The sequence below is a fragment of the Onychomys torridus genome, chromosome 6 (genome assembly GCF_903995425.1).
Source record: "Onychomys torridus chromosome 6, mOncTor1.1, whole genome shotgun sequence".
In the NCBI taxonomy this organism is placed as follows: Eukaryota; Metazoa; Chordata; class Mammalia; order Rodentia; family Cricetidae; genus Onychomys; species Onychomys torridus.
In genome coordinates this window covers 121,785,087-121,801,412 of record NC_050448.1, presented here as the reverse complement: position 1 = coordinate 121,801,412, position 16,326 = coordinate 121,785,087, and the positions used below count along the sequence as shown (strand labels likewise).

General features: G+C 39.8%; 1 protein-coding gene across 1 annotated transcript; it reads left to right on the top strand.

Moving 5' to 3' along the window:
* The first annotated feature begins 349 nt into the window (after nucleotides 1-349).
* Rpf1 (ribosome production factor 1 homolog) lies at nucleotides 350-16,018 on the top strand. Its single transcript, XM_036189306.1, has 9 exons — nucleotides 350-598; nucleotides 1,850-1,906; nucleotides 3,576-3,656; nucleotides 8,153-8,248; nucleotides 8,769-8,922; nucleotides 14,231-14,313; nucleotides 14,796-14,977; nucleotides 15,105-15,231; nucleotides 15,760-16,018. Exons 1-9 carry the CDS (start codon nucleotides 371-373, stop codon nucleotides 15,799-15,801), a joined length of 1,050 nt encoding a protein of 349 aa, XP_036045199.1. The 5' UTR covers nucleotides 350-370; the 3' UTR covers nucleotides 15,802-16,018.
* The last annotated feature ends 308 nt before the right edge of the window (nucleotides 16,019-16,326 follow it).

Sequence of the window (16,326 nt, the reverse complement as noted above, 5' to 3'; positions counted from 1 at the left end):
ACATTCTGAGAACCATTTGTAGTTGCAATGATCCTTTCTTCTCTTTTCATCCTTTTCTTGCTGTTTTTTTCTTTAATGTCACATACTAACTACTTAATTTTTTTTTATTTGTGAGCCATTTTGTTCCAGTTTAGTTAACCAAACTGTTAACTAAATATTACAGCTTGACACTCAGCAGAGGCTCAGTGAATCTTGGAACTCTTCTTTCTGTTCGTACAGTTGGGAACAAACCCTGACTTGTAGTCGTTTCTTAATTATCTAAATCATAAAGCAACAGACTTGATCAAGAACTCCGATCCCCCGGAAGTAAAAGCGTATGACCCGGGTCAAAAAACGGAAGCACTTCCGGTTCCGTACAGCTGCAAACAACATGGCGAAGGCCGGGGAGAAGAGTGTCGGTGGCGGGAAGCGAGGTTTGAAGAGGAAAGCCGCCGCCGAAGAGCCCCAAGAGGCTGCGGTCGCGGGCGATGGGGCGGCAGGGAGCGGGGTGCAGCCCCCGAAAGCGGGTGCCTTCCCCCCGGGCTTCAGTATCTCGGAGATTAAGAACAAACAGCGGCGACACTTGATGTTCACGCGGTGGAAACAGCAGCAGCGGAAGGTGCGCGGGCGGGGTGGGGTAGGGGTGGCACGGGCGGGCGGGGTGGGGTAGGGGTCGCTCGGGCGGGCGCGGGGTTTGCAGGTCCCCCTAGCGTCAGCCTTTTTCCGGATGATCCTGGCTGGGCGATGTGGTCACTGCTCCTTGGGACGCACTCCGGGAAGCCGAGGGTCCCCTGGCCTCAGAAGGCACAGGGCTCAGCAGTTGCCCGGCCAGCCACAGTGCTGGTTGATTTCTCGGTGTAAATTCCAAATCTCAAACTCTGCTGCTCTGATTCTTTCGGGAACTCTTACTGAAGTTAGTACCGTGAAGCGTCTATAACAACTGCGTTTGCTCGCTACCGCCTGTACTCGCACTGTTCTGGGAGTAAACATAAGCTGATTGTAAGGCTTGCCAAGAATTTGAAAAACAAAATTCCATATTACTGCATACATAAAAACATGATCTTTTAATTTTTATTTGCTTGTCTCATTTGTTTTACTGAATCTTTTTGTAAGTGCTACGCTGCTACTGAAGTTAGTACAATGGACGTGTCACCTATTTTGATTTGCAAGTATGAGGGAGAAATGTTCTAGAAGACTTCTTTGGATTGTGTGGATGCGGAGGCACTACAAAATTAAACGTATACTATTCTATAGTGTGTCAAACATTTTCTCTAGAAGTCAGGAGATACTGGTGTATAGCCAAAAGTTCCTATTGATCTTAAACGCTTATTTTGGTTATAAAATAGAAGAATAATTAGTGGAAGCATCCTGAAAACACATCTCCCATTTCTCTTTATTTTTAGTGCTTTCCAGAAGTAATTGGTATAACCATGATCTTTAGGGTGTAAGCACTATGGGAAAAAAGTACTTGTTATATGTCTGATTTAACTAGACGCTTTATAGTAAAAAATAAAGCCACTGGAAGTTTAAATGTTCAGACTTATGTCAATTTGACAAAGCAAGCTCTTTGTTAAATATATACTATTGATTAGGCTGCCCATTTGTGGTTCAGTAATTTAGCTATTAAAGAAAAATGTGTCTGGTGGGAGATGGTAGTATACACCTGAGATGTAAACACTAAGGAAGCAGAGGCAAGAGGGTTATCAGAAGCAACCCTGGGCTTCCTAAGCAGATCTTTGAAAAGGTTTGTGTGCTTACTTTAAAAGATGACAATAATTCTCAGACTCTTCCTAGAACTAATTTGTGGTTTCAGTATAAGTTTGTCAAATAACTGCTGGTTTTTCAATATTGTTTGTTTTTATCCCATTAGGAAAAGTTGGCAGCTAAGAAAAAACTTAAAAAAGAGAGAGAGGCTCTTGGTGATAAGGTAAATAAGGTTTTTAGCCATGTAATTTTCTTATATTAAGTAGTTTCCTGATACTATGTTGCTTGCTTTCTTCTAAAACATTTCAGAGGTTTAAAAATAATACAACAAATACCTTTCTACTCTTTACTCAGCTTAGCAAATAGTGGTGAAAGCTCATTGTCTATTCTCAAAAATGTGATATGGTTTAAATTTCCCCTAACTATACCTTCCTCGCTATGTTGTGCACAGACAATAAGCACAGTAATGCTGTTGTTCAGGAAGCAGAGAAAACCCTCTGTGGCTTTGGGACTGGGGGCCTCCCCACGTTAGGCCTAAGGGTTTAGCTCTTGTGACTTAAAGCTAAAAGAACTACTAAATACTCCTGTATTGTTGCACAACTAAACTTTTCATTTTTAAAGTTTTTTACATATGTGCTTAATTTATAATTTATACTTATAAAAATTTTAAAGCACGTGGTTCTCCCCACTTTTATCTCATATAAGTACCAAGTAAGAATAAGGATTCCTGAGGAAGGCAAAAAATGTTCAGACTGTACACAAACTAAGCATTCTACTTTTTCATGCATTATCCAAATGGTATCAGTTTAAATCATATAAAATCATTGGGATTAGGCTATTTTGACCTCAAGTTCTAATATATCATGTAATTTTAGTATCTCCAAAATTCCCGTAATCAGCTAATTGCAGCAAATTGGTATGCTAATCAACTTTTAACGTTATCCTGCTCTGGATTGGGCATGTAGCTTAGTAGGCTTTCAGCTTGAATATACAACTCCCTGCCTAAAAACACAACAGAAATCAGTTTTTGTACTGAAAGATGACTTCCTAGGTTATCTTCAAAGATTAATCAGGGCCAGCAAGATAATATAGTAAGGTAAAGGTGCTTGCTGTCAAGCATGGCAAACTGAGTTTAATCCCCAGAACCCATGAGGTGGAAAGAGAGAACCACTCCCACAAATTTCACACCTTAAACAAATATACCCACCCAACATCATAAATAATTTACCGGTTCATATTTTCTTCATATGTTTTCATAATATCCATGTATTTTGAAGTAGTTTTAGTATAGTCCTGTCATTCTGTTCTCCTTGGCAGTTCGTTGATACCGTTTCTTGAGCTAAGCTGATCGTTCTGCAGTATCTGGTCATGTGGCAGTGTGTTGACAATTAATTACCCTGCTGTATTGGGCATTTGTTATATTGATGTTTATTTCCATTACGAATGACCACCTCCTACAGACCTTATATTTCTTAACATAAATTTCCCCAAATAGAATTACTAGGTCACTGGATAGACTTATATCACATTTTTTAATAGAGTTCAGGAAGTATAGAAACAGTCACCTGGATTTTTACCTTTGTGGTTTTTTTTTTCCATTTTGTTAATTTCCTTTTTACTGTCAGATATTTTTCTTAGAGATGGATAATTTTTGTGATTTCTGCTACTTCTGCCTATTTTTTAAGTCATTGGATTCCATATTTACCATGTATATGTCTCTTCAGATTGTTAAAAGGTAACATTACTCCATTTTGTTTCAAGAATTTATGTGACAGTAGTTGTGGTTTGAAATACAGAACAGGTTGTTTGGAGGTTATTTGAAGACAAGTTTCTCAACTGTAATATAAAGTAGTTAATAAAATTCTTCTAAAATGTGTTGCTTTCCATCTTAGGCTCCACCAAAGCCTGTTCCCAAGACCATTGACAATCAACGAGTCCATGATGAAACCACAGTAGACCCCAATGACGAAGAGGTAATGTCAGAAGTTTGAGTGCTCACCATTGGTGGCTGTAAAGCAGGATACCGGCTTCTTCCCTACCTCCTTGGCCCTTATCTCTCTCTTTGGTATTTGGCCCTCCCAGAACATTGGAACACCAACACATCATGCCAGCACGGGGACCTCCATATATTGCTTCACTTAGATTTTTCTTAAATACTGAAAATATATTTCAGTAAAGTTTGTGATCTTTCTTTTCCACACTGGTTTCACGTGTAAGTCTTGTTAGAGCGACTGCTGTTCTGCGGCTTATCCATAGGCCACATGCATCTCTGAAACCTGCTTTGTTTGCTGGTTTGTAAAGAGCCAGTTGAGTTTTTGGGTAGTGGTCCTCTAACCATAGCTTACCTAAACTGACTAATAATTATCTAAATACTGGCTTCATTTTAAATTTTAGATAATTATTTCTCCGATGATAGATTTATTTCTTGCTTTATTTTTTTCCTACTTCTGTGCTGACTGGGACTTCTGATTCAGTGTTGAGTAAATAGAAAAGGCAGTGACGTGTCCTTGCCTTGTCCTGACTGAAAGAATACTGCCTGACAGCCTCCTTGATGTTGTCGTCAGTGTAGGTTTCCTTATGCTTTACAGAAACCCTTTTTATGCTCTGTTTTGTCATGAATGAGTATAGAATTCATGCTCTGAAAATACTGAGATACATGTGTGATACCTTTATGCATCTGTGGGTTTTTGAATGTTAAAAAAAGTATCTTGCCTTCTTGGGATAAGCCCATTCTGGCTCGGATGTTCTATCTATTATACATTGTTTTGGATTTTTGAATCTTGCTTAGATTTGATAACTATATTTGAACTCATGCATTAAACTATAGTAATGTCTCACTATCAATCCTAGTAATTATTCTTTTTAAAAAAAATTAAAACTTCACTGTAAATATCATGCAAATAAAAGTCAGGCAGTGATAAGAGCTAGACCCAGAGTCTAGTCTAAGAAAACCCATGGTGCAGTCTAATATTTTCTCTTCATCAGGTTTTATCAGACAGTTATTTTGTGTTCCTTTCAGAGCAATTTTTCTTTAAGCTTTTCTGCTTGGTGTTTCATTCTGTTTCCCTCGTTTCCTTCTACTTCCATTGAGCTTCGTCTAGTTTATTTTTATCGACTTGCTTTTTTTTTTTTTTGCTATGAACGACAAAATTCCCTTTGAGTATCACTTGTGGTAAATCCTACAAGTTTTAAAGTATGTTACTTTCACCATTAATTTAAATCAGAGTTTCTCTTTTAGTGAATATTTGTTGATTACTCACAATTTATTAAGTTTTTGTTTGATTAAAAATTTAATTGGCATGTTTATTTATGAGTCCATAATTTAGTACATATATGCTTTTCTTGATGATTAAATTGTAGTACATTTATGTCTCAAGTATCATTTCTATGTTGTGAGAACCTTCAAACTCTTGTCTGGTTATTTTTTAATATATGATAAATGGCTTTAGACACTGATCTTACTCTGCTCTGTTTATATAATACAGAATTGGTTTTTCCTGCCTGTCTTTAGGACTCTGCCCACCTCTCTCCCTCTGGCAGATGTCGTTCACCACCATGTCTTATTTCGTCTCTCAGTCTTCATTTCGTGTGTCTCTCTCGGCTCTATATGCTGCCTCCCAAGCCCTTGAGCTTCCTAAGGAGGTGTAGGTGGTCAGTTCTAGACTTCTGATAGATGTGGTTAAAGCTCTGGTTTCCCATGGTGCTTTTAACATGGTCCGTATGTTTTGACAGCTTGCTGCTTTTGTTCTTTACTTAGTCAAGAGTTTTGTTTTAATTTGTTTGGTGGGAACAGAGGAGCTGGAGATGGGACCCAGGCAACCACATTCTCTAGCCAAGAGATTTTCTAATTTTCTTTCTAATTGACTTCAGCTCACTGATTATTGTGTATGTTAATTTACAAATATTTGAAAATATTCTAGATTTCCTTCTTGTGAATGACATCTGTTAATTCTCTCATGCTTCCTTAACACACTTAGATTTTGAGTCCTGGCATGTGGTCTGTTCTGAGGATAACATGTGTTTCCTATTACTTTGGGAGGGATTGTTGTGTTACTTGGTCAGCTGCTCCATCTCACATATTCTTTCTGAGTGTTAATTGACTTGTCACTGAGGGCTTGACTTGTGTACTGTACTTCTCAGCTGTCTGCTTCTTCTGTTACTTTGACTTTCTGCTTCCGATTTTAGTTCTTTTGTTAGCCTCCTGCATTCACAATTATATGCTCTGTGAAATTAGTTGTGTATATTATAATTACATTTTTTTGACATACTGATCCTTCACCCCATGGAAAATACTGCCTTTCATTGCGCAGTACTTCTTAGTGTCTGTTTGGTCTTATGTACATGGAGCCTCTTAAACTCTCCCCTAGGGACTCTCTCCACAGTATGCTTTTCCATGTTTTGTTTTGAAGTTATTCATGGACTTGAATTTAATATTTATCACTTATCAAGAGCATGTGGTTGGCTCTTGCTTTTTGGTCAGACTTAATGTAAGTTACAAGCTCAGCTAGACTTTTACATCCATCACCTCCCCTTTGTTCTCAGCTCTTCCTTGGCTGTTGTCATTTGTGGTAGTTTTTCACTGTGCTGCTTTAACTCTGCTTGACTTTTAGGCTGGTGTTCTTTCAGCAGTTGCCCTTAGAATCATAACGTGCCTGGGCATAGAGCTTATTTCTCAGCACTGGAAGGAAACAAGCAGAAGGCAGCATGTGTCTTTAATCATCCCAGTCTGTTGTGAAGCTGCCTGATTCTGCTAAACCAAGGAGAGATGGTGCTGTTAGGGTTGGTTCCCACATCGTGGCGTGTGCTGGTGTCTGTGAATAACCTGGTCATAGTGACGACTTGAGTGCATCTGGAGCTTTTCAAAGAAAGCCGAGTGTGTGTCCATGTAGTTCAGTCCTGAAGTAGTGCACCTTTAGAGCTGAGCACCTGTTTCCTAAGTCTGCCTTCCCATCTAGTGTCGTTTCTTTTGTCTTCATGGCAGATTTACTAGCTGCTGCTGCTGATCCCGAGTTGTTCCTCCAGATACACTTGGCTTTCATTTTCAGAGACAACTGGTGAGAGTGTACAGTATAAGTGTTAGTATTTCATCAAGTTTATCTTTTTAGCCACGATTTCTTCAGGTACTTTTCCTGCCTTTCCCTTGTGCCCTTCAAGAGACTCCTCTACACACACTGCTGAAATGTCTGACATGCTGCAGTCCCTCCATCCTTGCTGCATTTCTAGATGGTTTTCTCTCTTCTCCACGCTGGATCAGGTTGATGTCTGTTCATTCTTTTTCGGTCCACTGGTCTGTCCACTGGTTCATGCTTTCTTTAAGTCATAGAACACAGTACTCAGAGCTGCTTTGCCATCTGCCAAATTTCACGTGTCAGCTCACTCAGTTACCTGCTGATTATTTCCCTGATTATGTATCACACTTCCTTTTCTATTAAGTTTCGGGTGGAAGTTAGATATCTTACACAACACAGTGTTGTAGTTCTAGACTAAGTTATTTAATTAGTTGGTTTTGGGTTTGTCTTATTTGTTTGTCTGTCAGGATCTCCCTCTGTAGTCCAGGCCACCCTGGAATTCCCTGTGCAACCCAGCTGACTTCAAGCTTATGGCAGTCCTCCTGCCTCAGCTTCTCTGGGTTTATAGGAATGAGCTACTATGGTCAGCTCTAGCTTATTTTGTAAGGGCTGTTGTGTTGTTTCTATAACTTGCCTGGACTTCATAGTGTGAAGTCATTCTCTTCTGGGGAGTGGCACAAGGTCTGCTCAGTTCCTGTTGATTTGTATTTAACTTGCGTCACCACTGGTTGCCCCTGTTTTTATTACATGCTGTATGGCAGTTGGAGGTTAGGCAGGTACTGTTGAACACCTGGAGTCCCTCAGACATGTACCTTTCTGTCTGAGCTGTGCATGTGTGGAGGAATGCCTTCAGAGCTCCACCAGTTCTCATCTCCCTGCCTTTCACACTCAATGGGATCTCAGTCTCCCTCAGCTTGTGTGAGATTAGAGCCACCAATGGATTTGTGGTGACAGTATCTTAAGTATATTACAGCTTGTACTTCATCGCTTTTAAATGTCTAGCTACGCGGTACTTCCCCTAAACTAGGTCTGCAACCCTGGTCTGACTTTTCTCGTACCAATTTTGATTCTTGTTTTCTGCTCCAGGCTACTAACACCTGGAAGCTGTTCCTGCTGTTTTCTTCCACCAACACGATGAGATGGGTATAATAGCATTAGTCAGGACTGGGATTCTTGCCCATATCTGTAGCCATTTTGCAAGAATACATGTCTTAGTTTGTGCCCTGACAGTATTTTTGGTAGCTACCCAGTTTATACTCTAATTGTGCAGGTGATTTAGCCTCTTCGTGTCACTATTAATGTCACCTCCTGCGCCTGTCAGCTAACAGTCAGTCAAGCAACACTTTAAAATCCAGACTCAGTGAACTGCTGGTATAAAATAATCTCTCCTCTGTTTTCAGGTCGCTTATGATGAAGCTACAGATGAATTTGCTTCCTACTTCAACAGACAGACATCTCCTAAGATTCTCATCACGACATCGGATAGACCTCATGGGGTAAACACATTGATTAGTGTAGTCCATGAATTGTTATATTTAAATGGTCCATTCAGAAAAGTGTAATAGTTAATGGCCTTTGATAATGACAGTGAGTAAGCTAAAGAAAAATAACTGATGATAGGATGTGGGGTAACTGAGCACAATTCTGGAGGATAATTTTATGACCTTGACAGCTATTAACGTTGTGCCTGGGTGGCTCCTTGTTATGAAGTGCTGTCCTGCTCATTATGGGATGTTTAGCAACATCCCCAGCTTCTGTCAGTTACAGGCCAACAGCAGCCCCACGCCCTGCACCAGTCCTTGCCAAAAGTGTCTCCAGACATTGCCATGTCTCTCTCCATGAAGTAGCACTCCTTGTTGAAACCTGTGTTTTTGCTACATGAGACATGGTTCTGCTTTCGTTCTTGCCTGTCTTGCTCACTTTGGGTGATACTACCTCGATTCATCATTATTCCTGTCCTTACAGGTATATCCTTCTTCCTTCTTCCTCTGAGTAATGTTTCTTCTTGCCTTACAGAGAACAGTACGACTCTGTGAACAGCTCTCCACAGTTATCCCAGATTCACATGTTTATTACAGAAGAGGGCTGGCTCTGAAAAAAATTATTCCACAGTGCGTCGCCAGGGATTTCACAGACCTGATAGTTATTAACGAAGATCGGAAAACACCGAGTATCCTTTGGGTTTGTTTTTAAGGAAATTTTCCTATTCCTTTTCGCCTGTTTTTAAACATATTTGAAAGACTAGGGAAGGATTCCTATCACTTTTAGAATGACCATTTTTCCATAGCATGGCATCTCTATCCAAGATGCTGTCAGACTTTTCCTCATGAGAACATTTATCAGGCAAGTGTCGCAGCTGCAACGCCGCTGTAAAGGATATAACAACAGTCAACTCGCCATAGGACTTCAGGCCAGCAGTCTGCTGACTAACAACGCTGTCCAGCCACATGAGGGGCGGAGGGGAGGTGACACAAAAGCTCTGGCCCCGGAGACACCACGTAGTTTGGCATAGCTTCATCTTAGGGTGTCAGGAAGCACACTGTTCTGAGGAGGGAAGCGTGCTGTGTGCTCGGGGTGGTGTGGGTACTAGTAACTGAAACTTTCCGTGAGTCTCACATCTGCCAAGGATGTCATCTGACCCCAAGGTATTTCTGCGGAGATGAAAGAGTTCAAATACATCTAGAGTTCCTTTTATACTTGCTATCATTTCTTGAATAGTGCCTATAATTTCAGTATCTAGGAACTCACCAGTTGGATGAGTCAGATTAGTTAAAATTTGTAAAAATAGCAATAGGACTATCTGTTCTGCCACAGGACATTTTTTTTTAATTTTATAATTTAATTTAATTTTTCATATCAGCCACAGATTCCCCTGTCTTCCCTCACCAGCCCACCCCCCATTCCCATCTCCTGCAGGGCAAGGACTCCCCTGGGGATTCATTTAAACCTGGTGGATTCAGTACAGGCAGGTCCAGTCCCCTCCTCCCAGGCTGAGCAAAGTGTCCCTGTGTAAGCCCAAGGTTCCAAACAGCCAGCTCATGCACTAAGGACAGGTCCAGGTCCCACTGCCTGGGAGCCTCCCAAACAGTTCAAGCTATTCAATTGTCTCACTTATCCAGAGGGCCTGATCCAGCTGGGGACTCCACAGCTTTTGGTTCATAATTCATGTGCTTCCATTCGTTTGGCTATTTGTCCCTGTGCTTTTCCAATCTTGGTCTCAACAATTCTCAATCATACAATCCCTCCTCTTTCTCGCCAATTGGACTTCTGGAGCTCCACCTGGGGCCTGGCCGTGGATCTCTGCATCCACTTCCATCAGTTATTGGATGAGAGTTCTAACACGACCATTAGGGTGTTTGGCCATCTGATCACCAGAGTAGGTCAGCTCCGGCTTTCTCTCAGCCATTGCCAGCAGTCTACAGTGGAGGTATCTGTGTATTTCTGGGGACCTCTCTAGCACTTTGCTTCTTCCTATTCCCAAGGGGTCTTCATTTATCATGGTCTGTTATTCCTTGTTCTCCCTCTCTGTTCTTCATCCAGCGGGGATCTCCTGCTCCCCTAAGCTCTTTATCCCTCAATTCTTGCCCTTCATTACCCCCTCACGTCCATGTTGTTCATGTAGATCTCATCCATTTCTCTGTTGTAGGGGGATCCCTGTGTCTTTCTTAGGGTCCTGTTTTCTAGGTAGTTGTGAGTAGCAGTCTAGTCATCTTTGTTTTACATCTAGTATTCTCCTATGAGTGAGTACACACCATGTTTGTCCTTCTGAGTCTGGGTTACCTCACTCAGGATGATTTTTTTCTAGATCCATCCATTTGCCTGCAAACCTCATGGTGTCCTTGTTTTTCTCTGCTGAGTAGTACTCCATTGTGTATATGTACCACATTTTATTTATCCATACATTTTTATACACTGTTCTAATACACTATTTTTTAAATCCATTTTTCACAGCTTTCATTGTTTTTAATATAACAAGTATATTATTTTGTTTGCCTGTATTAGTTTTCCAGAAACAAAAATAGACAAACACTAACTTTTTAATGTGGCATTTGCTGTCCAGATTATGATTTGGTTAAGCTAGGTTATTATAATTTTTTGTATGCCTAATTATTCCAGAAAAGAACTATATTTTTAAAGTGATTGCTGCCTTTGTAATTGCTTCTCTAAATAACATGGCAGGGTCTGTTTGGTTTTAGCAGTTATCATTTATAGCTGCTAATAAAAAGCATTCATCAATTTTGTTTTTTCTTTGCTTTAATATTTCTTATAGGTACACAAACGACACCATTTCTAGCTTTTACGGAGCCTGCCTTGTCTTGGCAAAATAAGTCTTTGTGTCTGAACCGTTCATTGTTTTGTTTTACCATTTAATCACCTTGTAGAACCAGTGTTCAGTCTCTTTTCTTCATTACTGAAACAGGCACAGTGACTGTTTTGCATTATTTGTGTTAGTTCAACAATACAACCTATGTATGTACCAAACAAACAAAACCAATTGATTTAGGAACCTATGAATTTGGAATCTGTACTTTGCTTTTGGCACAAGCCACAATTTAATAGGAATGCTCTAGATAGAATTCAAGCTTTTGCAAAGGTTGGAGGAAATTATTTTAGATCTACTGGTCTCCTTAATTTTCATGCTTTTGTGAATGTGCAAACAGTAAGAAAGTACTTGGCTATATTTCGTGAGGTTGAACTTAGAGTGAATCTTTAACTAGAATAACTCAATATTTGCTGTTAGCTTGTTTAAAAATAAAAGGGTTGGGGATTTAGCTCAGTGGTAGTGCGGCCCTGGGTTCGATCCTCAGCTCAAAATAACTAACTAACTAAATAAATAAGTGAGTAAGTAAGTAAATAACTAAATAACTAACTAACTAAATATATAAATAAAAATATAAAAAACCAGTTCTAATACTGAAGTTAACATAACTAAATAAATAAATACATAAATGAGTAAGTAAGTAAATAACTAAATAGCTAACTAAATAAATATATAAATAAATTAAAAAAAAACAAAAACAAAAACCAGTTCTAATACTGAAGTTAACGGAAGCTGGGGGAAAGGCATTTTCCTGACTTATAACTGCCATTTTAAGTGATGGCACTGTGATAAGTTAATTCTGACTGCATGAAAAGGGGGCATTTGCAGCAATCCTTAATGGAGCAGCAAAATACTGCAAGTGTTTGAAATGATGAGCAAAGAAGCTTCATTGTGTGTGGTGTATAAGATTGTATGAGGGGAAAAAAAAAATTGTATGAGGACCTTCCAGTGAGGAAACATTCGGGAAAATTGGATGTAAGAAAGGTAGTTTGGTACCTACATTACTGTGTCAAACTAATGTCTTCATTCTGAACATGAGTCAATGGTGACAGATGGTAGGAAATTAGCTACTGCTGTTGAAACTGTGACATGTAGTTCTTCTCTTGTCATTAGAAAGTATGGGGGTGACCCAGCTAAGTCCTACATGGCTTAGTACTTAGAGACCAAGGGCCAAATCCAGACTTATCATCTATATTAGAAAATGAACTTGAGCAGAGAGCACCAACTGTAAGCTTATTTTAATGATACAGGCGGAAAGTATTAATAAGAAAAGTCAGGATGGAAGTGGTTATAGACGTGAAAATGGTAAATGGAGCAGTAGGTGGATGAATGAGAACTTGAAGAGAACTGACGACGGCAGTGTTGTTTTGTAAATCTCAGATTGTATGCACAGATAGATGGGAAATGGTTTGCATTAGGGATGGTCTTCGTTTTCTGCTGCTGTGACAAGCTGCCATGACCAAAGCAACTAATAAAAGAAAGCATTTAATTAGAGGACAGCTTACAGTTTCAGAGAGTGGGTCCATGACCATCATGGCAGGGAATACGGCAGCAGGCAGGCAGGCCCATGGCACTGGAGCATTTGCTTACATCTTATCTACAAGTTGGAGAGGGAGGAGGAGAGAGAGAGACAGAGACTGGGCCTGGTGAGGGTTTTTGAAATCTTAGAGCCCTCCCCAGTGACAAACCTTTAAGGCCACACCTCTAGACCCTTTCTAAACAGTCCACCAGCTGTGACCCAAACATTGAAATATATGAGCCTATGAGGTCATCCTCGTTCAAAACACATTTTTAAAGACTTACTTATTGTGTATACATGTATATCTGCATGCCAGAAGAGGGCACCAGATCTCATTACAGATGGTTTTGAGCCACCATGTGGTTGCTGGGAACTGAACTCAGAACATCTGGAAGAACAGCCAGTGCTCTTAACTCCTGAGCCATCTCTCCAGCCTAGTTGATTTTTTTTTTTTTTTTAAATTGGGTTTAATATAGCTTCTCCTGGCTGCTTTTAGTCCATCAGTTTTCAACCTGTGGGTCACAACCCCTTTGAGGGGGTTGACTGACCCTTTCACAGGGTCACCTAAGACCATCAGGAAACTCATATTTACATTATGATTCATAACAGTAGCCAAATTACAGTTATGAAGTAGCAACAAAATAATTTTATGGTTGGAGGTCATCACAGCATCAACTGTTTCAAAGGATTGCAGCATTTGGAAGGTTGAGAACCACTACTCAGTAAAGACGGCAGCCAAAGCGTTCAAAATCCAGGCTTCAGTCAACTGTCCTCATCCCTTTAAGTACTTTTTAATTTTGAAATTTGGTCAGAGTTGCCCAAGCACAGGTCTTGAAATTTCATCCTCTTGCTCTGGGCAACTGGGACTGTGGGCCTGGACCATCAATCTGTTTTGTGTTTTGTCCACCTGCTTAAACTAAAAGCTGTTGTTAACTGAAAGCCCTTGGTCAGCCACTGCTCTGTTTTGCCTGCTTGGGCTATCACTGGGCACCAGCCATTACTTACTCTTGTGCTACTAACCCATGAGTGCTCATCTGTCTCTTGTAGCTCAGACTCCAGTGCTTTTGGCTGCTCTACTTGCTGGTAAGCAGGTCTCTTGTATTTAATCTGTATTTTATAGTGTTGAGCATCATTCCTTTATGCTAGACTATAATGGATTATAAAGGTTGATTTTAGTTCTCATTAATCCGAAGAGCTTCTCTCTTCTTAAATAGCAGCTTTGACTTCACTGTAACAGGAATTTGTGATCCTGTGATCCTCTTATGCCTTAATCTTACAAACAGAACACAAGTGGAGGCGAACTTACACACTAGTATCATTGAATCCCAGCTTGCTTCCTTCTTTAGTGGTCATTGGATAGACTTTTGTTGTTGTGTACTTTCATTTTGAAAGCCCAGGATACCCTAATGAGAATGATGCTATTTAATTGTAAAAACAAAAAAGTAAGACTATTGTAGATTTACACATATTTTCTTGTAAGATTTGATGTGGTTTGACTTTGGTTTGGTAGGAAAAGTTCAGCTAACCCAGAAGAACAGACATCCATCCACTAATTTCTAAAACATATAGAAGACAACCTATTTATGCAATTTAGGACTTAAGCTATAATTTGGTATGCTTCTTAACCTTTATGAACAGATGGCCTTATTTTGAGTCACTTGCCAAATGGTCCAACTGCTCACTTTAAAATGAGTAGTGTTCGTCTTCGTAAAGAAATTAAGGTGAGTCTTGTGTACTCCTTGATCAATATTGATCTCAGGTTATCAGTAGATGCTTAAGGATCTAATTGATTTTAATTATTTGATCTTCTGATGACAGCAGGTTGTCTACCGAGATATGTTGCAAGACCATAAACTATTTTGATAATAGCAGTAGTCCACATTGCCATGAGTGTTTTGATAGTAGGGTTTACTTTGGGATGTGTCCAATACATATTAACATATTAAATATATCGTTGTGGGTTTGATAGGCCATCTCTAAATCTAAATCAGGCTGGTGGCTCCTACAGTAATCCCAGAACCTGGTGCCTGAGGCAAAAGGAGCAGTTTGAGGGTAAAGCTGAGCTGAGTGCCAGAGCAGTCCAAGCTAGAGTGAGACCCTGTGTAAAGCAAATGCTTTTTAGTATTATCTCAATTCTAGACCAAAGTTATAACATGAATTTCTAAGTCTCTTTACTGGTTATTATATTTTTTAATTTTTCCAGAGACGAGGCAAAGATCCCACAGAACATGTTCCCGAGATAATTCTGAATAACTTCACAACACGGCTAGGTCATTCTATTGGACGCATGTTTGCATCTCTCTTTCCTCACAATCCTCAATTTATTGGAAGGCAGGTTGCCACATTTCACAATCAGCGGGATTACATCTTCTTCAGGTTTCACAGGTAAGGGCAGACGTTAATTTGGACTTGTCAATATAAACCTGTGTTCTGATATAGTAAGTCCTTTAAGCTTTGTCATAGAAAATTAGTTTGAATGAACCTAATTGTTGTTTAACTTTTGTCTCTGAAGATACATATTCAAGAGTGAAAAAAAAGTGGGAATTCAGGAACTTGGACCACGTTTTACCTTAAAATTACGCTCTCTTCAGAAGGGAACCTTTGATTCTAAATATGGAGAATATGAATGGGTCCATAAGGTATGTGGGGATTGCTCCAAATCCCATTTTAACTATATTATTTACATGTTAAGGGGTGTGAATCTTCTCCCATGAACTAGAAAGAAGCAATCTGATGTGGTTTATTGGGCTGCTATTAACCTGGATTTGCTTGAAGTGGCCCAAAGCACAGTGGTCTTTAAATGAAACCAACACCTACGTAGGAATGGGAAAGTCTCAGGTCAGCTGCCCAGCATTGTCTGAAGCCTGGTGATTCTGCTGCACTGTTTGAGAACTACCGCTGTTGGACATTTGGAAAGCATCTTAAGACAAGTGAGGATGTCTGTAAAGTTCCTTTTCTGCCTAGTCAGCAGCAGTACTATTTCTGCACTACACACAGGCATAGACCAGAAACTCCCAGCACAGTTAAATTAGCCCTTAAGACGGACTGTCAGGGTCTTAGACATACCCGTAGTGTCAGCACTATTACTCATAAAGATCTATGAAAGCCAGCTTTTACTATCTCACCTAAGTTGTTCTTCATTGTCTTTTCTCCCCTCTAATTTTCAGCCACGGGAAATGGATACAAGTAGAAGAAAATTCCATTTATAAAGTACTGAGGGAGTAATATTGAATTTTGCTGGACAGGCCTGTCTTGAAAAACATGGTAAATTATTTAACAAAGCACCCTTTTCAGAATGGAATTTATTGATTTTATAAATCTTATATTTGAACAAATGACCAAGTGCCATGAATTTCTACTCTGTTGTTGTAAATACAAATAAATATAATTTTGGTGAGGGTCTAAAAGTCCTAAACCTTGTTGTCATTTTGCATTAGTTGTGAATTTTGTTGGAATGAAGATTCAAACTTTAATTTGCACCTCCAAAGAACTTGTAGGCTAGGAAAAATGTAGCCCTGATTTAATACACCGGTCTCCGAAGCCAGATTACCAGAACTTGGCACAAAGTTACATGTCACTGGAGTTACCCTTTCAATTCCTGTTTTCTTGCTCATTTTTACCTAATTACCTTCTACTGCCCTATTTCATTCAGTTGTTGTCTTGAGTTCTCAAGTCCTGTCCCATTTCCCCCTGCCCCACCCCACCCCCACCACCACACAGGGTTCCCCTGTGTA

Bases quoted from the DNA above. Each gene is read 5' to 3' on its own strand.
- Rpf1 (XM_036189306.1), top strand. From the start codon at position 371: ATGGCGAAGGCCGGGGAGAAGAGTGTCGGTGGCGGGAAGCGAGGTTTG. The intron at 1,907-3,575 runs GTAAATAAGGTT...TTTCCATCTTAG, and splicing joins GAGAGGCTCTTGGTGATAAG to GCTCCACCAAAGCCTGTTCC. The intron at 3,657-8,152 runs GTAATGTCAGAA...CTCTGTTTTCAG, and splicing joins TAGACCCCAATGACGAAGAG to GTCGCTTATGATGAAGCTAC.